This window comes from Silurus meridionalis, chromosome 13, assembly GCF_014805685.1.
Source record: "Silurus meridionalis isolate SWU-2019-XX chromosome 13, ASM1480568v1, whole genome shotgun sequence".
NCBI lineage: Eukaryota > Metazoa > Chordata > Actinopteri > Siluriformes > Siluridae > Silurus > Silurus meridionalis.
The window spans coordinates 20,090,585-20,115,605 of NC_060896.1; the positions used below are offsets into that span (position 1 = coordinate 20,090,585).

At 37.6% G+C, this 25,021-nt stretch overlaps 1 protein-coding gene across 4 annotated transcripts in view; it reads left to right on the top strand.

Annotated features, from left to right (window-relative positions):
* The first annotated feature begins 2,454 nt into the window (after positions 1–2,454).
* Positions 2,455–25,021, top strand: part of zbbx (zinc finger, B-box domain containing) — a 65,688-nt gene continuing 43,121 nt past the window's right edge. For 2 of the 4 annotated variants that reach the window (XM_046865372.1, XM_046865375.1), the window contains exons 1-7: positions 5,658–5,832; positions 6,304–6,386; positions 6,643–6,756; positions 11,781–11,856; positions 13,116–13,167; positions 15,204–15,307; positions 22,986–23,081. In XM_046865372.1, the coding sequence (XP_046721328.1) occupies positions 6,325–6,386; positions 6,643–6,756; positions 11,781–11,856; positions 13,116–13,167; positions 15,204–15,307; positions 22,986–23,081 (504 nt within the window). In that variant the 5' untranslated portion in view covers positions 5,658–5,832; positions 6,304–6,324. Of the gene's footprint in view, positions 2,497–5,657; positions 5,833–6,303; positions 6,387–6,642; positions 6,757–11,780; positions 11,857–13,115; positions 13,168–15,203; positions 15,308–22,985; positions 23,082–25,021 lie in introns of those variants that run through there. The other 2 variants (XM_046865374.1, XM_046865373.1) reach the window with 2 other exon arrangements.

Consider the following 25,021-nt stretch of genomic DNA (forward strand, 5'->3'; position numbering starts at 1 on the left):
TATTACATGACAAGTGTAAATGTATTGTCTACAGAAAAATGAACTGTATATAATTTTCGGGATCATTTGCGATGACATTTGATGCCTGACATTTACTTTTATTTTTTCACTGAAAGATACCTGATACCAGGTTATATATAAAACAACTATCAGAAGTATGTCCCACTCAAAAACTATTTGAATAAATACATAGACATATCCTTTATAAACACTCACTGGCCACTTCATTAAGTAATGTAATTATATAATCAGCCAATCACATGTCAGAAGGCCAATCTGATCTTTGTGGCTTTGTTTTTTACATTGTTGGACTGCTGTTGGATGTTCTAAACTGATGATATTCTGGGATTTTTTTAAACAGTCAGTAAAGTGATTTTTGACACTCTTGCAAAAGAGAGAGGCCAAAACAGGTTTCAAAAGCAATCTGAGGCTACAGTGGGCACAGATTTCCTAAAACTTTTTATTTCTTCTAATGAACCTGGCCAACATCAACAAAGCAGGAGTACAAAGGTGGGATAACAGTGCGAGGATGCCTGAAGTAAAAATGAAAATGGATGTTAGAAAGAACTCATATAATATAGTAGTTCTCATGAAGCAATGAGACAAAGTTGGAGAGTGTACCAACCCCCACACCCCAGTGCTCAGTGAATGGGAAAAGAGCTATCAGTAAGACATAGTAAGTGGGTTTCCACTACCAGGCCAATTTATAAATGTACAAAGATGGATTGTGTGTCATGAGTGCTTTAATGTATTTTGGTAATGGATTATTTATCCTAACTAGAGACTTTTTATCATCTTGATGTAAAATATAATGAGAAGATTGTTAAAGCATGAGTATAACTTTCATCTCGATTATCCATTCTACAAAGAAAAATATGAACTACATGCACTGATGCACACATTCATTCTTGTTTTTAAATACACCATTGATATATACACACACATACAGTATATATATATATATATATATATATATATATATATATATATATATATATATATATATATATATATATATTTACACACACACAACACAGTGGTGTGAAAAAGTGTCTGATTTCTTTTTTATTTTTTTTGCATGTTTCTCACACCTTAATGTTTCAGATCATCAAACTAATTTAAATATTAGTAAAAGATAACACAAGTGAACACAACATGCAGTTTTTAAATGAAGGTTTTTATTATTGTGGGAAAACAAAATCCAAAATCAGTGTTATTCACTGCACTGGTCATTATGTTAAACTGTCAATGTTATGCCTGGTTGGTGTATATATACTGTATATACACACGTGTGTGTATATATAAATTTGATTTTGTAATACAACTAGAAAATAATGCTAGATGAACTGGTTTGAGTATTTAAGAAACTGCTGATACTGCTTGCACTGCAGTTTCTAAGGTTTACAAAGAATGTAAAAAAAAAAGAGAAAACACCCACTGAGTGACAGTTGTACAAGGGGAGAGGTTAAAGCATAATGCGCAGGTTGGTTAAAGCCGAAAGGAAGCCTACAGTGACTCAAATAACCTCTCTTTACAACCACGTGGAGAACCACAGTGTGTCAGGGTGTGGGGGAAGACTGGATGGGCAGGTGGAATTTTAACTGAGTTCAGGGCTCCTGCTTATATGTGCCAAACATTTTAGTGCCCTTCGAAACTCAAAAGAAAGCAACAACATTTTAAGCTTTTCTTCCTCAGTGTCGGGTTTAAGCAACTTGCCATGTATGTGTGGGAATATCTTGCAAAATCTGCCAAGTGTCTGTCTCTCGCTGTTGGGGTACAGGGAGTCTATATAAACAAAAATAAACTGCTGGTAAGAAAACAAACTTTCTTATTGGAAACCTCACAATTGGGAATCATCCTGTGTTTCTATTGGTTTGACCAGCCTCATCATCATTAATAGCTGACATTGAACTATGCCCCTGATGCAATATACCCTCACTACCCAGCCTTTAGTCAACTGAAAATATATGTACAATCTTCATAGCCAATGCTGTATTTTTATTAATTCTGGAATGGATCTCCTGTAACCCAAATGGAAGCCCAGACACTACACTTCTACTCATCCAATTGAACACTTTTTGGATTTTATGTGAGTCCTATCTGTCTCAAGGATCTCAAGCCCCATGTCTTATAAATGCTTTTGACAATCATTACTCTAAATGATTATGTAATCTATGTAAACAGTGACATTCAAGATACATTCTGTAACACAGGATTCAAATGATGACATGTTGGTTGCTGAAGCCTCAAACTAGTGTAACAAGCATTGCAGTCAAGGGAATCTGCTTATAATCAATGGTTAAATACAATTTCAAATAAAAGCTCCACAGCTGTAACTGCTGTAAAGTCCAAGATAACATATGCATCCATTTTAAATAATGTTTAATCAGTGTTGGACTCCTTGTTTAACATAGCACTGAGTTCATTTTAAAAATTTTGTTATGTTCAAGGAACGGGAATCGCCACAGGAAGAGTTTCACTTTGGAGATTTATGAGGTAAGAAGCAAAAATACTTCTGAATATGCCACTTGCAACTGGGCAACCTCTGTTCTTTGGGACAGTGATAAAGGCAATTTATCTCCTAAACCGCATGGATATGTTTGCATTTGCAATGCACTTTTTTTGGCAAAATGCATTATTCTTTTGTTATCACAGCTTTCCACATGTCAGTCAACAGGATGAGACCACAGTATGCTAAAAAGAAAATACTATGCTATCTTAAACAAGCTGGACACAAAATAGCGGTGTAATTAAGTGATAAACTCTAATAGCCTTCAAAAAAGCATTGTGCTATTATTTTCAAATATGTATCAACTAGTCAGATATTTGGGGATTCAGAGAGAAAACTGACTAAGAGGGGCCTAAAAAAGAATAGAAGGATTAACTTTGTTGCTTTGTCTGTTCTGCTATCTGGTTTTCGATTTTATATAAGTAGAGAAATTACCAGCACAGTGTCTCTTTTTAAACCTTGTCTTTGTCTGGTCTTATATAGTCCAAGTTTCCTTAATTTCACAACAAGATATTAAACTTTCCAAAAGTTACAACCTTTTGGCAAACACCTGGCAAGTTGCCATGTGCCTCTTACTGAGGATGGGCTTCCGTCTGGCCACTCTACCATACTGTCCTGATTGGTGGAATGCTGCAGAGATGGTTGTTCTTCTGTAAGGTTCTACTCTCTCCTTAAAGAAATACTGACTAAGGCCCTTCTTACCGATCACATAGTTTGACCCGCTTTAGGAAGAGTCCTAGTGGTTCCAATTGTGTTTCATTTACGGATGATGGAGTTCACTGTGCTCATTTGTGACATTAAATGCTGCTAAGATTTTTCTGTACCCTTTCCCAGAGCTGTGCCTCGATACAATCCTGACTCAGTGATCTACAGACAATTCTTGGCACTTGGCTTGGTTTGTGCTCTTACATGCACTGTTAACTGTGAGGCTTATATAGACAGGTGTGTGACTTTCCTAATCATGTCCAATTATCTGAATTTACCACAGGTAGACTCCAATCAAATTGTAGAAACTTTTCAAGGATGTTTAGTGGAAACAGGATGTACCTGAGCTCAATTTTGAGTGTCAAGGCAAAGGCTGTGAATACATATGTACATGTGATTCATTTATTTATTTAAACACATTTCCAAGATTTTAAACAATCTTCTTTTACATTGTAATTATGGGGTATTATCTGTAGAATTTTCGGTAAAATAATTATTTTAATTTATTTTGGAATATAACAAAATAAAAAAATCAATAAAAATACAATTTGGAAAATGTGAAGCACTGTGAATACTTTCTTAATGCACTGTACATTGTGGGGAAAACACCTTGTGTTATTTAAGACAGTCCAGGATCCCTTTTGTGTTTCCAGCACAATATCTGTAGCACCATGGTCTCTTAATTAGGTACAAACTTCAATAATATGGCTTATTGTTGTCTGGGGAAATTAGTAAGACCAAAGTTTGTATCAGCATACAAAAGCAAGTTTGCTAGATTCCAGTTTTTGTGGGGAATGACTGTTTCCTCTCTCTCTTAGCTTATTTTGAGCATAAGCTAAGAACCCAAACGTCCCAAAGTCACAAAGAAACCTTGTTACAAAGGTAAAAATGAGCATTAAAAAAGGTTGGTCTTGAGAGCGCACCCTGAAGAGCTGACCATAGTGCAACCTCTTAAAAGCCCCAAGAGTGGGCCTCTAATTAGCTGATTCTAATTGGTATTGCTCACTCAAACACTCGTTACCATCACTAGATGTCTCCCCATAACTTTAGATCACCGATTTGCTTTGGTTATCAAGGTCGTTCAGGCCACACGAGATCAGGCTGACCTTCTGACTTTGCTATTTGACACACATACTTCCTACATGTGTATTGTGACTCATGTCTATTTATATATAAAGGCTTTTACTTATTTTTATCTTAAACAGTACATTTACTACACAGACCTACTGGAGGCTGCCTATTGCACCTTTCTCAGAATCGCCCCTCACCAAATGTGTTTTTTTGCACCAATCTGTTTACCCTCTAGAGACTGTTTTTATTTATTTTATTTTTTGGTTAAAATTCCAGGAGATCAGCAGTTTTGGAAGCGCTGAGAAACATTTTATTTCATTATATTGCACTTCTTCACATGTACCAAGGCACAATTTTCATCACATTTGGGATGAAGAATAAAAAATCATTGAATATGATTTCATATTTATAAATATGTCGTTGTGAACGACACCAGGTAGTCGTGAAACCATCCCTCAACATTTTAAAGCCACAATGTACAGAACATCACACAAAAATATAGAATCATCTTCTTCTTTCCGCTTCTCACATTAGGGGTCGCCACAGCGGTCATCTGTCTCCATACCCCCTGTCCTCTACATCTGCCTCTTTCAACCCAACTACCTGCATGTCTTCCCTCACCACATCCATAAACTTTCTCCTTGGCCTTCCTCTTTTCCTCCTTCCTGGTAGCTCCATCCTCAGCATTTTCCTACCGATATACCCCATGTCCCTCCTCTGCACATGTCCAAACCATCTCAATCTCGCCTCCCTCACCTTGTCTCCAAAATGTCCTACATGTGCTGTCCCTCTAATAAACTCATTTCTAATCCTGTCCATCCTCATCACTCCCAACGAAACCTCAACATCTTCAGCTCTGCTACCTCCAGCTCCACCTCCTGTCTTTTACTAAATGCCACTGTCTCTAAACCATACAACATCACAGATCTCACCACAGTTCTAAAAACTTTCCCTTTTACTCTTGCAGATACTCTTCTATCACAAATAACTCCTGTTATCACTCTTCTCCACCCACTCCACCCTGCCTGTACTCTTTTGTTTACTTCTCTAAACCTGAACTCCTCCACCTTCTCCACTTCTTCTCCCTGCAACCACAACCAACCTCCACTTGAACCAGTCTGTTGTTCCTCGGCACACTTCACTGCTGTCACACTGTCCTCATATGTGTGTGTATATATATATATATATATATATATATATATAAATATATATATATATATATATATATATATATATATATATATATATATATATATATATATATATATATATAAAATATGTATGCATGTGTGTAGCGCACGTTTCCTATTGGTCAATTACAATCCTCTTTTCTTTTTCTTTTTTTTTTTTTTTTTACGTAGCGGAAATATCGTGCTTACTCTCGCGAGAGCTGACAGTTGCCATAGTTACGGTAGTAAACAGTTTGCTCGAGGTGTGTTAAACTGTTCTTTGAGTTAGAGATCTCGCTTCAGAAACTGATTGATTAAAAATTATTTTTATATATAAAACTTCATCTTACTTTTTTACCTTCGTGTCCCGTCTTTCAGGTATGAATAAACTTTTACCGACATTTAACGTGAGATACCGTGTTAACTACAGTATAGGGCGCTAGGAATGACTAGAACATGGTATTCGATTCAATATTGTTTGAGCTGACAGAGCTCCGCTCTTTTATTAAGTATATATTAAATATAATGTATATATTATAATATAATTATTAAATAATATATAACAATATAATATAAATAATATAAATGTGTTTTTATATACAGTCCTAGCGCTTATTAAACATTCTGTATGCATCTGTATACTTTGACATATGTTTTACTGTATCATTTAATATTTATATGTTATATACTATTTAAATATTACACACACACACACACACACACATCTGTGTGTGTTATCAATACTATCTTTACTGTGTTATCTATACTATTCATTACAAATAATCTACCTCTAGTTTTCTTAATAAAATAAATAAAATAAATAATAATAATAACCTAAATCTTCTACAGCAGGAAGGTGAATCAAAAGCCATGAATTCGAACAACTTTGTGGTTCTTCCCAACAAGTCCAAATCTGTAAAGCTGAAAGTCAGGTTGAGTACCACTTTTGGTTCATTGTTTTTGTTTTTTATGTTTTGCATTATTATTAGTATAAATGATGAATCAAATCTGATGTGTTAATCACACTCGTGTTAATCTGTGGAATGTGACAGACAGATCTTCAACCTACTGTAACAAATTGGTCTAAATTATTTTGTCAGATTTGAGGCATCTTGTCATGAGACCGCCTGACTCACTGCTTCCCTGATTAAGGTTTTATGTGTGTAAAGTGCATTATGTGTTCTGCAGAAATTTGCGTGAGCTGCGTATGGAGACTGCACAGCTTAGCCAGGACAACAAGGGCATGGAGAACCGTCTGCAGCAACTCCGAGAAGTCATGAGCCGTGAGAAAGTGGAGAGAGAGTAAGTGACATATGCATGTGGTAGTAATTGGAGGCCATTGGCTTCACTTTTAATGAAGATACAACCATAACACACCTAGTATATAATGGTTTGACCTAGTATATCATGGTTTCTACTGCTGAAAATATAACACAGTCCTCTCTCATCTCACTATAGCAATTTAACATACATTTGTTGTGGAGCTCTTCCAACAGCATAATGTCCTGAAATATAAAGCAATATTTGCAATACATTTTTTAAAGAAGTTTTATTTTATTAGCTTAGTTTCACTCTAACTTCCAGGGGTGGTGTAAAACACTTGGAGGATGTATTCACTGCATAATGTGTGCTACTCCCGTAATCATACACAGTCTTTTGACAGAACCATAGTCACACCATTGAGTTACTACTGTACTAATAAGGCCACTTGTGCTGTCGCTGATCAGTGATATAGCTAGTTATCATGAACCACAATGTGGTAACATCTCAGGATGTTATACTCAGGATTATATACTTAGATTTTTTTTATGAATGCTAAATGGATACAAATTCACTGGAAAGCAACAAGTGATCAAATGGAGCCCAAATTTATGCAGGAAAATTAGCTTTTTAGACAAAAAGTAAACAAACTCTGGAGTTATTACTTCGGCGGTTCCCTCCTCCTCCCCCTCTAGATAACCCTTCACAGAATTTCATTAATAACATTCGGATGTGACCTGGGTGTGGAATTATAGTGTGGCCCTTTTAGGAGTTTAAATCAGGATATATGAGCTCATAACTTATCCGGTGTGAAGGAGAGACATGTTTGTGGTGTACACACTCCGTCGTGATGAATCACTGCTGAGGTCAAGCAAGGGTTGGGATGAACTTAGCCATGGTTTAATGTCTTTATGTCCTGGTTGTTTTGCAGCTGATGTGAGAATTAAAAAGGTGCAACGACAGTGCTAAATTAACATAGCGTAATGAAATGAAACTGTTTTCTACAAACCGTTTTTTTTCTTCTATGCAGATTGCACTCTCATGCATTATGTGACACGATCTCGCTTTTTCAGGGTACACTGTTGTGATTTATAATTGCAGTCCTTTTTGAGGCAACTGTTTAATCCTTAAAATATACCATTTTAAGGAAAAAAAATTGTCATTTTTAAATCAATGGCTGCAACACGTCTCAGGAAAGTTGGGAAGAGTTGAATATCTCATCATTTTCAGTACATAATGTAAAACGTCTGTTTTAAATGCAGTGATGCCTAAGGGCCAAATATACTAGCACCCAATATTATATCATATATCATATATTATATCACAGAGAATTCTGCAGATTCTTTGAAACTTTTGATAACATGTACTGTAAATGATGAGATGATTAACTGTTTTACAATCTTATTTCGAGGGACATTATTCTTATTCTTATATTAAGGGACAATATCTTAAAATTGTCCTACAATTTGTAGACACAGTCTCTCACAGATTGGCAAAGCTCTGCCCATCCTTACTTCTGAGAGACTCTGCCATAGGCTGCATTTACATTTGGCATTAACATGCGACCTGCATCTGGATGTTGTCCACATACACAGTGTAAACACACTTTTGATCGGAATGTTATCTCAGCGTGACCTGGTCCGGAGGTAGTTAAGGACACATTATGATCGGATCTTAGTGTAATGTAAACGCAATCCAGCCATTGTGTCTGCATTTGAAGGTCCATGTCACGCAAAGCCCGGTCCTTTCTTTACCGCTGCACGCAGCTGGGTGTTTATTTTGTGGTACAATCAAGGGTGGAGTACATTGCAAATATAGTAGTAAGTTTGCCTGCCCACCCAAAAGTTGCAGAACACTTATTCTCTGTAAAGAACCTCCCACCACAGCTGGCAACATTCTTGGATCCATAGGTTTCTTTTGATCATTTTCACAACGGATTCTATCCACGTTATTACTACTGCAATCACCTCATCCTCCCCATTTTAAGATTTAAGATTTGTTAAATGTCCCGTGACTAAAAATGGTTTTCAAAAGAAAGCCCATTGCTTCTTTTCAACACTGCACTCTGCATCTTCAGCGGATTTATTTAAATATTGCGTGGCAAAGACAAATCTGATCTGTTATTCAGATAAAGAAGTTGATGTTGCCAAGTGTAAACACGCCATGTCCTGATTGACTATTGATCCGACCTGCTTGATCGGATCACGGTGATCATATTTTAATGTTAAGTGTAAACGCAGCATATGATACAAACTATTTATACCCAATCATCCTAATGACCTGTTGTCAATTAACCTAATTAGCTGCAAAATGTTTTTCCTGTTGATTTTTCAAATACTTAGTTTTTCCAGACTTTTGTTGCCCCAAACTTTGTCTCAACTTTTTTGAGAAGTGTCACAGTTATCAAATTCAAAATGATAATTTTTCCCCTTCATAATGGTACATTTCATCAGTTCTAACCTTTGATGATTTCTATGTTCTATTGTGAATTGAATGTATGAGATATGCATATCATTGCATTCTGTTTTATTTACATTTTACACTTTGTTACAACATTTTTGAAACTGACTACATCCAGTGCACCACATTAATATAAAATCTGTTTTAAAATAAAAAGGTGGACTGTGATTAGGTGACAGATAGGAAAAACGAGCTTTGTGGATCCACTAGGGAGCCATGTCTCTTTCAGGGATTCACATTGATGGAATAAACATTTATGTGTTTAAAGCATACATCTTTTAATCGATGAACATGTGCAGTTTATTACATACATTGGGGAAAATAAGTATTTGAACACCCTGCTATTTTGCAAGTTCTCCCACTTAGAAATCATGGAGGGGTCTGAAATTGTCATCGTAGGTGCATGTCCACTGTGAGAGACATAAACTAAAAAAAAAATCCAGATATCACAATATATGATTTTTAAACTATTTATTTGTATGATACAGCTGCAAATAAGTATTTGAACACCTGTTTATCAGCTAGAATTCTGACCCTCAAAGACCTGTTAGTCTGCCTTTAAAATGTCCACCTCCACTACATTTATTATCCTAAATTAGATGCACCTGTTTGAGGTCGTTAGCTGCATAAAGACACCAGTCCACCCCATACAATCAGTAAGAATCCAACTACTAACATGGCCAAGACCAAAGAGCTGTCCAAAGACACTAGAGACAAAATTGTACACCTCCACAAGGCTGGAAAGGGCTACGGGGAAATTGCCAAGCAGCTTGTTAAAAAAAGGTCCACTGTTGGAGCAATCATTAGAAAATGGAAGAAGCTGAACATGACTGTCAATCTCCCTCGGACTGGGGCTCCATGCAAGATCTCACCTCGTGGGGTCTCAATGATCCTAAGGAAGGTGAGAAATCAGCCCAGAACTACACGGGAGGAGCTGGTCAATGACCTGAAAAGAGCTGGGACCACCGTTTCCAAGGTTACTGTTGGTAATACACTAAGACGTCATGGTTTGAAATCATGCATGGCACGGAAGGTTCCCCTGCTTAAACCAGCACATGTCCAGGCACGTCTTAAGTTTGCCAATGACCATTTGGATGATCCAGAGGAGTCATGGGAGAAAGTCATGTGGTCAGATGAGACCAAAATAGAACTTTTGGGTCATAATTCCACTAAACGTGTTTGGAGGAAGAAGAATGATGAGTACCATCCCAAGAACACCATCCCTACTGTGAAGCATGGGGGTGGTAGCATCATGCTTTGGGGTGTTTTTCTGCACATGGGACAGGGCGACTGCACTGTATTAAGGAGAGGATGACCGGGGCCACGTATTGCAAGATTTTGGGGAACAACCTCCTTTTCTCACTTAGAGCATTGAAGATAGGTCGAGGCTGGGTCTTCCAACATGACAATGACCCGAAGCACACAGCCAGGATAACCAAGGAGTGGCTCTGTAAGAAGCATATCAAGGTTCTGGCATGGCCTAGCCAGTCTCAGACCTAAACCCAATAGAGAATCTTTGGAGGAGCTCAAACTCCGTGTTTCTCAGCGACAGGCCAGAAACCTGACTGATCTAGAGAAGATCTGTGTGGAGGAGTGGGCCAAAATCCCTCCTGCAGTGTGTGCAAACCTGGTGAAAAACTACAGGAAACATTTGACCTCTGTAATTGCAAACAAAGGCTACTGTACCAAATATTAACATTGACTTTCTCAGGTGTTCAAATACTTATTTGCAGCTGTATCATACAAATAAATAGTTAAAAAATCATACATTGTGATTTCTGGATTTTCTTTTTTTAGATTATGTCTCTCACAGTGGACATGCACCTACGATGACAATTTCAGACCCCTCCATGATTTCTAAGTGGTAGAACTTGCAAAATAGCAGGGTGTTCAAATACTTTTTTTCCTCACTGTATATAACTATACAGAGGGAAATCATATGACAATAGTGACAGGCTGAGTTTATTGGATGATCTTTAGTCATTGTTTGTAAATGCAAACAAACAAACACACACACACACACACACACACACACACACACACACACACACATACAAACATTTGATATACAAAGCTCTACATTGCACAGCTCTTCACCTGAATATGCAAATAGTCTCAGGCTTGTGTGTGTGTGTTAATCTGCCTGATGATAGCACACTGTCACATTTCTGTGTTCAGCTCTCAGTGTCTTTTAATTCTTTGCCCTAAACTCTCTCTCACTGAGGACCAGCTGAAAAGCAGAGTGGACGGACACACACACACACACACACACACACACACACACACACACACACACACACAAACAGAAACTCCCTTTCTCTCTGTCTCTTGTTACTATCTGTCTCCATCTGTTTTGCTATCAATATTTTTTCCTTTTGCACTCTTTCACTTATTTTTCTCTTTTTTTTTCTCTTTTTTCTCTCTCAATTTTGATGACAGTATATTTTAATTGCCATTGTTATTTACTGAAGGTTCTTGTTTCAGCTTTAATAATAATTTCTCTCTAGCACTGCTACTTGTTTGGCTTGTTTTAAGTATGATGCAGTGTTTGAAAATCACAATGACTGTTTATTTAAAGGTCACATGGTTTAAAATGTTTCTAACAGGAGGTATGGTGCTTTTCGCTGGAAATCTGCTCAGACCCAAGATGGAACAAAGGAAATAGAGAAAAAGCTGAACAAAGTAAGCATTTACTCTTCCAGCTCTAAAAGTCATTATTAAGATTACACTGCGCTTTAAATCACAATGGTTTTACACTTGCACCAAAAAAACAGCACAACTGAGAAGTTTAAAATACAACATGGCTGTTTTTGGTCTTAATTTGAATTCATGGCGTGCTGTGTGTGTTAATCATTTTGTCTCTGCTGAGTCATGATACTCTATAAACAGATACTCCACAGCATGACTGAAAGATTTAATTGTTTGAAAATATCTGATAAAGTCCATGAAACAAATGCAACTGAATAATTGTTAGTGGTACACTTTCAAACATACATCAAAAGTGGGGGGGACGAAATGTGTAGTGTTACCTGTTTTTTTTCCCCCTCCACTAAAAAAGTGAGGGGGACGAAATAACTTTTTATAAAAAGTGCGGGGTAAATCCCCCGCGTCCCCCGCGTAATCTACGCCCCTGTGTATGTATATATATATATATATATATATATATATATATATATATATATATATATATATATATATATATATAGCTTTGTTTTTGAGCTAACAGTACATGTACAATTCTCCTTGAAAAAGGAACCATCAAAAGGAGAGAGTCAAAACCTGACAATCTTTTGTTACTTGCGAGCGGTCATAGAACATAACCCCCGCGAGTATCGAGGTTGCACTGTATAAATATATACATATGTATATGTGTGTGTGTCTTGGCTGCCCATGACCCTGTTGCCGGTTCACCACTGTTCCTTCCTTGGATCAATTTTCATATATATATATATATATATATATATATATATATATATATATACACACTGACCACTGCAGACTGGGAACAGCCCCCAAGAGCCGGAGTTTTGGAGATGCTCTGACCCAGTAGTCTAGCCATCACAATTTGTCTCTTGTCAAAAATCTTTACGCTTGCATATTTTTCCTGCTTCTAACACATCAACTTTGAAGACAAAATGTTCACTTGCTTCCTATTGTATTTCACCCAATAACAGGTGCCATGGTGAAGAGAAAATCAGTGTTATTTACTTCTCTGGTTATAATGTTATAATTTCATAATGTTGATCGGTGTATGTATGTATGTATGTCTGTCTGTCTGTCTGTCTGTCTGTCTGTCTGTCTATCTATCTATCTATCTATCTATCTATCTATCTATCTATCTATCTATTGAGAGAGAGAGAGAGAGAGAGAGAGAGAGAGAGCGAGAGAGATTTAAGGTGAAATAAAAGTGTGTATGTTTTGTTGTTTCTTTTTTTTGGCAGAGTTCTTCCGGCAAGATAAAAATCAAAGTGTTGAAGGATGAGACTGTGCCAGGTAAGTGGAAGCATGTTTGTGTGTGTATTTGTATGTATGTGTGTGTTACCACCTCGTGTTCAGTGTCCTTGGGGTCCACCAGCACCTTGACCACCAGTTAATGTAGATAAATGAATGAATGAATGAATGTACAATCGGAGTTACTCCAAGATTTTAACAAAACACCTTGCAATACTTAATGTCTATTTTGGTTACGTCTAATGAATTGGCCCATCTTTTTTTGTAATGAGCTCTGTGGTACATTGTGATCATGGCAGGAGTGTGTAAATACTGCAGTTTTTTTCTCTTTCTTGTACGGGTTAAGGATAGCAGCTATTCTAACTTTTTTAAACCGGATACATAATATGGACAAAAGTATTGGGAGATCTGACTTTTCCTGCCATATGTGGTTCTTCTCTAAACTGTTACCACAAAGCTGGAGGTAAACAGTTGTATAGGATGTCTTTGGTATAATAAAATTTTGTAATCACTTCAACTTGAAAACCCAAACCTGTTTCAGTATGGCAATGCCAAATGCACAAATCGAGCTCCATGGAGAACTGGTTTACATGGTTGCAGAGAAAGATCTTGAGTGGCCTTCTATAGAGCTTTGATCTTAACTCTACTGAACACCTTTTTGATAAATTGGAACACTGACTGTACCCCAGGCCTCCTCACCCTACATCAGTATCTGACTTTACTAATACCCTTGTGGCTGATGAACACCAATGTCCTTAAGCACACTCCAAAATGTAGGAGAACATCTTCCCAGAAGAGTGGAGGGAATTATATAAGAGGAAATTGGGACTACATTCAAAATGCTATGTTCAAAAAGCATACCATACTTATGAGGTCTGCAAACTTTTGCAAATATAGTGTATTTCTGTTATTGAATTGCCTTTGTACGCAAACAATAAGTATTTAAAAATCAACAGACAGCCTTGACTGATTTCCTTAACCATTACAGTTTAGTCAGCATGAGTATTTCCAGCATGGATTCTATAAAGTCCCAGCAGCCATATCACCCTGTAGCCCAAGACAGCTTGCCCACTGAAGCTAAGCAGGGTTGAGCCTGGCCAGTACTTGGATGGGAGACCACCTGGGAAAAACCAGGTTGCTGCTGGTAGAGGTGTTAGTGAGACCAGCAGGGGGTGCTCACCCTGTGGTCTGTGTGGGTCCTAACACCCCAGTATAGTGATGGGGACACTATACTGTAAAAAAAAAAAACCACCGTCCTTCGGATGAGACGTTAAAAACCGAGGTCCTGACTCTCTGTGGTCATTAAAAAATCCCAGGATGTCTTTCAAAAACCAGTAGGGGTGTGCCCCGGCATCCTGGCCAAAAAACTTGCCCGCTGGCCTACTTAATCATCCCCTCATATTAATTGGCTATATCACTCTCCTCTCCACTAATATGCTGGTGTGTGGTGGGCGTTCTGGCGCAATATGGCTGCCGTCGCATCATCCAGGTGGATGCTGCACATTGGTGGTGGTTGAGGAGAATCCCCCTTTCATATGTAAAGCGCTTTGAGTGCTGCAGAAAAGCGCTATATAAATGTAACAAATTATTATTATTATTATTATTATTATTATAAAGTAGGATACATTACAAAGCAGCACTAATAAATATTTTGTTCCATAAGCATTAGGGTTGGTAAATGCCACTTTCCATGATGTGTAGGCATGCTTGGTACGCTTTTGTTGTGCTGTGCTACATTATCACAACTGAACAGTATAGCCTGCATTTAATAGGAGCAGAATATGTGCTAACACAGCTGAATAGAGGTAGATTTTCCCAAGGCTGCATGCGGCTCATTATTAATAAATCAAACTTTATTACATGAGTCATATTTGAACTTGACCTACATTAAACTCAAATTTATAGTAACTTTCTATTTAGAAACCACATCTGAAACCAAATCAGTAATGTGATGAATATTAAATGTCTAACGAAGGTCTGTGATTGTCTGGAGTTTATTTTGCATAAGTGCCACTATTTCTAATAATCATCCATATAGTTTGAAAGTGTTTGAGTGTGTGTATGTGTATGTGTTCTAGCTGAAAAGATGCCAAAGCCTCCACCTCCGAAAGATGGACAAAGCAAAAAATCCAGGCTGAAAAGAAAAGTGTGTGGCCAGTGTGAAACACGAACTGCTGGACTGGTTAGTTATCATTCGTTCTGATGCTACATTACACAGGCTGTTTAATCCAATAATCTATCCAACTATTTCTCTACCTAGATTTCGGTTTGTTCATCATTTTGTCTTTTGACATTCACCACTTTAGTATTAGCATCTCTAGGATTAGACAAAATACAGATACACATGGATAGAAAAGCAGTTTTATAAAATGAGCACACACATCAAAAGAGCACACTTTCCAAATATTGGGGTTGAAAACTGATTAATACGTAGGTAGGATGATAATGATTTAGGCTTTTTTTTTTTATTCGTTCTGGATTGCTCACACTGAAATAAAAGGATCACACATTTCCCAATTCACCTGCTTAGATAAAAAAAAAAAATTTACTAATCTATCTATCCATCCATTCTTTCGTCCGTCCATCCATTCCTTCTTCTGTCCATCCGTCCATAGATCCCATCATTCACAAACTAGGCACCCATTGTTTTTAAAATCTTTTTAAAATCTCTCCATATTCTTATCAATCTTTCCTTTCATTGTATAATGTCATTTTTATAATATACTACACTATTACTTCTATATTATACAAATATATAACTAAAGAAAGAAAGTTTTATAGATAAGTGGATAAACATTTAAGTATGTAGCACAGGGTTGCCTTGACTCACTTTTACTGGACCAACCATCCATCCAGATGTTTTATCCATCCATTTGTCAAAACAGTTCACATATACAAGTAGCAGTGATAAGTCTTTGTGAAAGTCACCCTGGCAAAGTTCAGGGACTTTTTGACTGTCTGACTCAGAGGAAATGAAATGACTGATGCATATGCTGTGAGAGAGAGATATGGCACTGTCTTTTTTTCATCACCATGGCAGATTATGGTGTTATGAAGCCTGTGTTCTCTACTACTACTACTACTACACCCACATGCATACTCACACACATCATGTTGATGTTTTTGCACTTTTATCTTTCTTTAACACACACTTCCACACTGCAACCTCCTCCTGAAGACTACTGATTCAACTCTGTCACCTTCATTCACCTCTCATAGCTCTTGTGGAGTTGGGTTTTCTTAGGCTGTCTAAAACCCACCACCTCATTCTTTTTACTGGTCCTCTGTGTGTTTGTGTGTGTGTAGATGGATGAGTGAAAGACAGGCAATGCACTCTTGATTGAACAACATCATGTACAGCTTGATGATTCAGCATCATTGCAGATAAAGACATGTGAATCCTTGTAGTTCTGCTTTCTATGGCCTAAAGTTTGTGGACACTCCCAAAACATAAAAGTTGAAAGCCACAAATCGGAAAATCACATTTGTATAGGATGTCTTTTTCATTCTGTAACAATGCAATTGCCTTTCACTGAGAAACTGAGTGTGTTCCAGCATGACAATGCCTCTATGCACAAGTCTTTGAAGTCATGGTTTTCCAATGTTGGTATGGAAGAAAACAAGTGGCCTGCTCTGGGTCTTGACATCAATGCCACTGAACCTCATTGGGTTGAACTGGAAAACTGATATAGCGAATATATTATATATGATATATAGATACAGCGGGTAAAATAAGCATTGAACACGTCATAATTTTTCTCAGTAAATTTATTTCTTAAGGTGCAATTGACATTTAATTTTTTACCAGATGTTGGTAAAAACCAATGCAATCCACACATATACAAAAAAACTTGAAGTTTCCGTGGGCCTCTTTTATTATACTTGATCTTTAGTTCTTTATATAGATTTTTGGATTCAAGTAAGGTGATTGGCTGGGCCATTTTAGCAGTTTATTTTATTTCTCTGAAACCAATTGAGTTTCCTTGGCTGTGTGTTTGGGATCATTATCTTGCTGAAATGTCCACTCTCGTTTCATCTTCATCATCCTGGTAGATGGCAGCAGATTTTTATCAAGAATGTCTTGGTATTTTTCCATTCATCCTTCCTTTAATTATATGAAGTTTGCCATATGCTGAAAAACAGCCCCACACCATGATGTTCCCACATCCAAACCTTACTGTTGGTATGGTGTTTTTGGGTTGATGTGCAGTGTCATTTGTCCTCCAAACATGGTATGTATCATGGCATCCAAAGAGCTTAATTTTAGTCTCATCCGACCAGACTATATTCTCCAAGTATTTCACAGGCTTGTCCAAATGTTGTACAGCAAACTTTAAACAAGCGTCAACATGCTTTTTCTATAGAAAAAGTCTTGCATGGTAAACGTGCACACAGACCATGGCGGCTGAATGCATTACTTATTGTTTTCTTTGAAAAATTAAATTTACCTGCTAATTCCTGGTTTTCCCGGAGCTCTCCACAGGTGTTAACTCTTGTGTTAATTCTTTTCACTACTCTTTCAGAAATCTTGCGAGGAGCATCTGGTCATGGCCGGTTTATGGTGAAATAATGTTCTTTCAATTTCTGGATTATGGTCCAACAGTGCTCTCTGGAAAATTCTGAAGTTTTGAAATCCTTCTGTAAACAATGGCATCAGTATGATTTGCAGCAATAAGATTGAGAGCGCTCTTTGCTTTCACCCATCATAAAATGTTTCTTGTGTGACACCTTGGTAATGGAACACCTTTATACAGGCCATCAGTTAGGATTGAACCAGCTGATATTAATTTGCACTGTCAAGGGGCAGGATTGCTTTCTAATTACTGATTGATTTCAGCTGGCTTTCCAAGCCTTTTTTTACCGCACTTTCTTCATGTGTTCAATACTTTTTCTCTGTGTCATTTCATTACACATAAATTAATTTATGGACATATATAGTTAGATTTTTTTGCATGTGTGGATTGCATGGGTTATTACCAACATCGTTAGAAATTCAATGTCAATAACACCCTAAGAAATATATTTACTGAGAAAAATGGTGATGCGTTCAATACTTATTTTGATGATTTTCAGATGTCCACAAACTTTTGGATACACAACGTATGCCGTTTGGCTTACTTTTCTCTGTTTAAAAGGTTATATTAAAATATAAAAGTTATTTTTGTATCTAAACTAATATGCAGTGATAGGGTAGATTCAGATAGAATGAAACACCGCTGACTTTTATTTTCAATTAGTACTCAAGGTTTATTTTCATTAGTACACCAATAAAAATGCATACAAGTTAGACAATTACATGACTAATTAAAAAACTATTTCAATATTATATTGAGGTCAGGCATGAATAGCCCAGTCCTGTAATTTTCCCCAGCTTGTAAATTGAAATTTTACAGCAGGTCATTATTAGTTTGGGTTTCAGTTAATGCTAATTGCATTAAAAATGTTATGCTTGTGTTTATATTTTTATGATATTTTAACTCTAACTAATGAACAGTTTACAGTGGGTACGAAAACTATTCAGACCCTTTTAAATTTTCACTCTTTGTTATATTGCAGCCATTTGCTAAAATCATTTAAGTTCATTTCTTTTCCTCATTAATGTACACATAGCACCCCATATTGACAGAAAAACACAGAATTGTTGACATTTTTGCAGATTTATTAAAAAAGAAAAACTGAAATATCAAATGGTCCTAAGTATTCAGACCCTTTGCTGTGACACTCATATATTTAACTCAGGTGCTATCCATTTCTACTGATAATCCTTGAGATGGTTCTACACCTTGACTTAAGTCCAGCTGTGTTTGATTATACTGATTAGACTTGATTAGGAAAGCCACACACCTGTCTATATGAGACCTTACAGATCACAATGCATGTCAGAGCAAATGAGAATCATGAGGTCAAAGGAACTGCCTGAAGAGCTCAGAGACAGAATTGTGGCAAGGCACAGATCTGGCCAAGATTACAGAAAAAATTCTGCTGCACTTAAGGTTCCTAAGAGTACAGTGGCCTCCATAATCCTTAATTGGAAGAAGTTTGGGACGACCAGAACTCTTCCTAGAGCTGGCTATCTGGCCAAACTGAGCTATCGGAGGAGAAGAGTCTTGGTGAGAGAGGTAAAGAAGCACCGAAAGATCACTGTGGCTGAGCTCCAGAGATGCAGTCGGGAGAAAGTTGTAGAAATTCAACCATCACTGCAGCCCTCCACCAGTCGGGGCTTTATGGCAGAGTGGCCTGATGGAAGCCTCTCATCAGTGCAAGACACATGAAAGCCTGCATGGAGTTTGCTAAAAAAAAACCTGAAGGACTCCAAGATGGTGACAAATAAGATTCTCTGGTCTGATGAGACCAAGATAGAACTTTTTAGCCTTAATTCTAAGCGGTATGTGTGGAGAAAACCAGGCAATGCGCACCACCATGCTGTAGGGGTGTTTTTCAGCTGCAGGGACAGGGCAACTGGTTGCAATCGAGGGAAAGATGAAAGCGGCCAAGTACAGGGATATCCTGGAAGAAAACCTTCTCCAGAGTGCTCTGGACCTCAGACTGGGCCGAAGGTGTACCTTCCAACAAGACAATGACCCTAAGCGCACAGCTAAAATAACGAAGGAGTGGCTTCACAACAATTCCGTGACATTTTTTGAATGGCCCAGCCAGAGCCCTGACTTAAACCCAATTGAGCATCTCTGGAGAGACCTAAAAATGGCTGTCCACCAACGTTTACCATCCAACCTGACAGAACTGGAGGGGATCTGCAAGGAGGAATGGCAGAGGATCCCCAAATCCAGGTGTGAAAAACTTGTTGCATCTTTTCCAAAAGACTCATGGCTGTATTAGAACAAAAGGGTGCTTTTACTAAATACTGAGCAAAGGGTCTGAATACTTAGGACCATGTGATATTTCAGTTTTTCTTTTTTAATAAATCTGCAACAATGTCAACAATTCTGTGTTTTTTCTGTCAATATGGGGTGCTATGTGTACATTAATGAGCGAAAAATATACTTAAATGATTTTAGCAAATGGCTGCAATATAACAAAGAGTGACGAATTTAAGGGGGTCTGAACACTTTCCGTACCCACTGTATGTTTTTAGTTTTTCTTTCTTTTTCTTTTGCACTATATGCTAGTATTCCACCTCTAAAGGTTAGCCCTGTGGCTCAGCCCTTGGCTTTCTCAATTTGACACAACTATAAAACCATGACATCACCAACTCTATAGTTTTCCACTAACTCCTTTGCCAATTTTATTGCAACATATTGCTTTCTCTCTAGGATCCTACACTTTAGGATCCTACACTCTGCATACTCCTAAGCATATGCCCTCAGTTCATCCTAAGCTATCATGCATCTGTTGCTTTGTCACACATCAACAACCTTTTACTATCATCCTGGGATTTACACCTGGGACCTGCACCAGCTAACTGAAGCATTGGCTGCTTAGGTTAAAGCTTTGCTGATTGCAGAGACAAGCAGAAAATGTATTCGTGTTGCTAGTCACTAAAATATTCCTTGCTAAATCTTTTCCCTGGACAGTTTTCGGTGCCAGCAAAAGAAGGATACCCCATGCCACATGCATTCCCTGAACCATGTTTTTTCCAAGGTTTTATAATTAGTCCAAATAAGTTTTTCCTTATTTGATGAGTCCTGGTTAGGGTACTGTCATCTCTAAGACTTCTTTGGAGCACAGTTGTTGTAATGCTTTAAAAAATATGCTACTTTGTACTGTGACCATGGCATATCTTCTAAGTGTCACTCCCTATATAAACATCACACCACAGGAAATTCTACAAAATAAAAAAATATTTTGTCTCTTTTAGAGAGCCAGGATGGTATCCGGCTCACTGGCCTTGTTCAACTCATTCTTCAGGCTACTCCTAAAGCCTGTGGAAGCGATACTCTATTATCAACACTGTCCTTTTTTGGGGGCATGAATGGGCTAAGATAGCATTTTTCATTTTTGATAATCTTGCAACTGCCCATAAGGTTAGTAAAGACAATTGTGTCGATAAGCCTGATGCCATTTCTTTGCTATCTCACTTGGCATTCAAAATGCCTAGGTTTGTCTTCTGAATTCAACGAACACCTTAACCTCGTCCTCTGATGCAATAAGCTTAGGAGGAAGCAGTGGCATTGTGATGCAGAGAGTAGCATTGCTTCCTCACAGCTCCAGAGTCCCTGGTTTTGAACGTAGGTTACTTGATTTTTGTGCACGCTCTCCCTGTGTCTGTGGTAGTATAACTTATAATTTGCCCCATTTCTGATTGTGTGCATGATTTATTCATGCTTTGCAATGAAATGGCACCCCAGTATGGATGCATTTATGCCCACTGTCCACATGATGAACCACAGACCCGGAATTGATTAATGAAGATAAATGATTTAACAAATGAAAAGATTGAATGAATGAAAATGATCACTGATGCTTCACAGACATTACATTTGATTCATATCAGAAGATCAATGCTGTATGTCTCACAGTATCTAAAACCTTCGATCAATATGCAGTTTGAATCATTTTAATGATTCGCTTGGGATCTATAGCAATGTTTCCTCTCTACACTTTATCCTCTACCCTTCTTGATCCTTTATAAACGTTCCATATTTACTGTCTGTATCAAAGTCACAGTTGTGGTTTTTTGTCTACTAATTGATTACAGTTATTGACATTATTGATGTGCTTGCTTGATCTGTGGGGGTCTGTGTGTGTTTGTGTGTGTGTGTGTGTGTGTGTGTGTGTGTGCGCATGTCTGTGCATGTTTATAGGTGTAGATGCTCAGAGTTTCTCATTTAGCAAAGCCAAAGAAGGAGAGAGAGAGACAGAGAGAGAGAGAGAGAATGAGAGAGAATTCAGATAATGATAAAGAGGGATAAATGAGAGAAAGTAAGAGAGAGAATGTGAGAGTGAGAGAGGGAGAGAGAGAGAGAGAGTGTTGACTTGCTTCTGTTATATCCATTTCGGCCTTGTCTCAAATCCCTCATCTCGTCTTCTTCAGTCGTTTCCTATTAGAAAACAAATAATGAGCTCCCTGAAGATACAGACATCTAGTGTTTCCCCTCATTTCAATATTTATTAAGGCCAGCCGGAATGAAAGCAAAAGATTTCCCTGCATGAAGTTTGCATGGAGGTGAAGTTTATTTTTTTGCTCCTTGTTAACTTTATTTTAATGCTTGTGCAAACACCACACACACACACACACACACACACACACACACACACACACACACACACACATGGGGGGGAGTTAAAGCTCTTAGTTGCATTTTTACCTTGCTTGCTATTTAATCATGATCACATGACAAGCTTGAGTTTCCCTCCTGTTTGATTATGCCCAACTTATTTGATCTGTGAATATAATAGTATAAGACTTTTTGCTGTAATTACATCAAACCATTAATTGACATGTCTTGCACTGTGGGTTGGGGCATTTACACCTCTGATGTCTATTGTGTGAAAAAGCACATCATGAAATGTGCTGTTATAGAACAACAACCTGAAATAAGGTAGGGTGACACCTTGTAGTTGCATAAATAATTGTTCTTTCATCAGCATCTACTTTTTTTCTCATTCTTTAATTAAATAAAACAAAAAACACATTTGTTAGTAAAAAAAACTGGAAAGCAAATCCAGATTTGAAGACTTCACTGTGGTGGAAAACTTACTCACTGTTACAACATGCTGAAGCCTGAGACTGCAACCACAAGTAATGTCTCCTGACACAAATCTCCCCATATCAATGATTACTTTTATGTTTTAGTTCAATAACAACACATTTTTTAAATGTTTAATGTAATTATAAATATGTAACATTGTAATGTTTGCATTTTGTATTTGACCTTCTGTGGTTGTGTGTGTGTTAAAAGGTGTGTGCAGAATGCGCTGAGGATTACTGTGTCGGCTGTTTTGCCAAATTCCACCAGAAGGGGGCACTAAGGCTCCATCACATCATTCCCATGCAGGTGAGAAGCAGTTCACATACCTAAAAAAAATTGATCTGGACACACATATCACCCATGCACGCACGCACAGGCGCATACATACACATGTCTTTGCCCAAACACCAGCAGCGTTTGTGCTTGTCCTTCTACCTCTCACCATTAGCGGCCTCACTCTCTCTATCCAAATTTGATTTTACACACACACACACACACACACACACACACACACACACACACACACACACACACCTGTATACCAGACTAAAGAGTAAACACACACACACACACACACACACACACATCACACGACAGTGAGGCCATCAAAGTGGAGCCGATGAGTGCAAACACAAACAACCAGGCGTTTGTTTTAGAGATTGCAGAAGCTGCACAGTATTTGAACCAAAGCTTTTATTGACACATGTCTGCAAGTTATTGTGGCTTTGTGTGTGTGTGTGTGCGTGTGTGTATGTGTGTGTGTGTGCGTGTTTACAGTCCAGACAGTTCAGACAATAAGATTTATATGCACTTTTTGAACATGCCATTCCACATTTAGTCCCATTTGCTGTTACAATAACTTCCAATCTTCTAGGAAGATGTTCCACAAGATTTTCGAATGTGGTTGTGTGGAGGTTTGTGCTCATTTAGCCACAAGGGCATTAGTAAAATCAGGTACTAATGTAGGTGAGGAGGCCTGGGGTGCAGTCAGCATTCGAATTCATCCCAAAGGTGTTCAGGAGCGTTGAGGTCAGAGCTCTATAACAGGACACTTAAGATCTTTTCACTTGAGTAAAGCATACATTCATGGAGCTCACAGGGCCATTGTCATGATGGAACAGGTTTGGGTCTTCTAGCTCACATGAAGGGAAAAATGTATGCTTCGGCATGCAGAGACATCCTAAACAATTGTGTGGCCCCATATTTGTAGCAATGTTTTTGGGACGAAACATATATAGATAAAAAAAAATTGTGTCTTTTATCTCTACAATATAGCGTATTTTCAGGTTGGTCGGAAGGATTCTGTAATTTTCTCCTCTGTCAAGGAAGCTCTAGAGAATTGTGGGTATTTGAGCTCATGTACTCTATGTGGAATAGGGCTGATGGCACTTTTTTTTTTATAAAAACTGTGTAATTCGGTGTAAATAGACCGCAAGTTGACAACATTGACAAATAATTTGACCTAATCTTATTTCCAAGACAGCGATATATAGAGAAATTTTCAACATAAAACAACAATAACAATGTGATTAGTTTCAGTGATCCACATAAATTGGTCATTTAGGCTACACTAAATTTCCCTTTTTAAAAACTGCTAAGCTTACTTATACACCTTGTTCTAGAATGTTACAAATAAAGACGATATCTTTTCCAATATAAAAGCTATTTTAACACACAGACAGACAGCTATTGGAAGGAAGAACTAAAACAGTGAATTAGTAAGATGTTGGGCAACTATTGTTAGCTTTAGTGTGCCCTGGCAACTGTAGTAAGGAAAACCATTTTAACAAATGGCATTCCATCCTCATGCTGGTAATGTAGAGGGCTGACTAAGACCATATTTTGAAAACACATTTTTTTCTCTCCATTTTGGCCCTCTGTCCACACTGAGATGGCATTTTGAGCTTTTTTTTTTTTACTTTTTTAATATGTTCTCCAAAGTGGTTCAATTTGAAAGTGGTGTTTTCGCATCGCAGTATGGACTGGCAGAGGCTTTCAATAACGATGACACATTTCTAGTCATGTGATGGTGCCTTTCTTTGACATTGTTATGAAATTTTAAGAGCCGGAAAGTAAATAAAGGGCAGGCGGAAATGACGCATGTTTAGGGACCTAAGCATTTTCAGATGTTTGTGTGGATGAGCAACTTTTCGGAAATGATTGATAACAATAATGTGGATACGGAGTGTTTTTAGACAAAATTTTTTTTTTTTTGAATTTTATCCAGATTAGTGTAGATGTAGCCA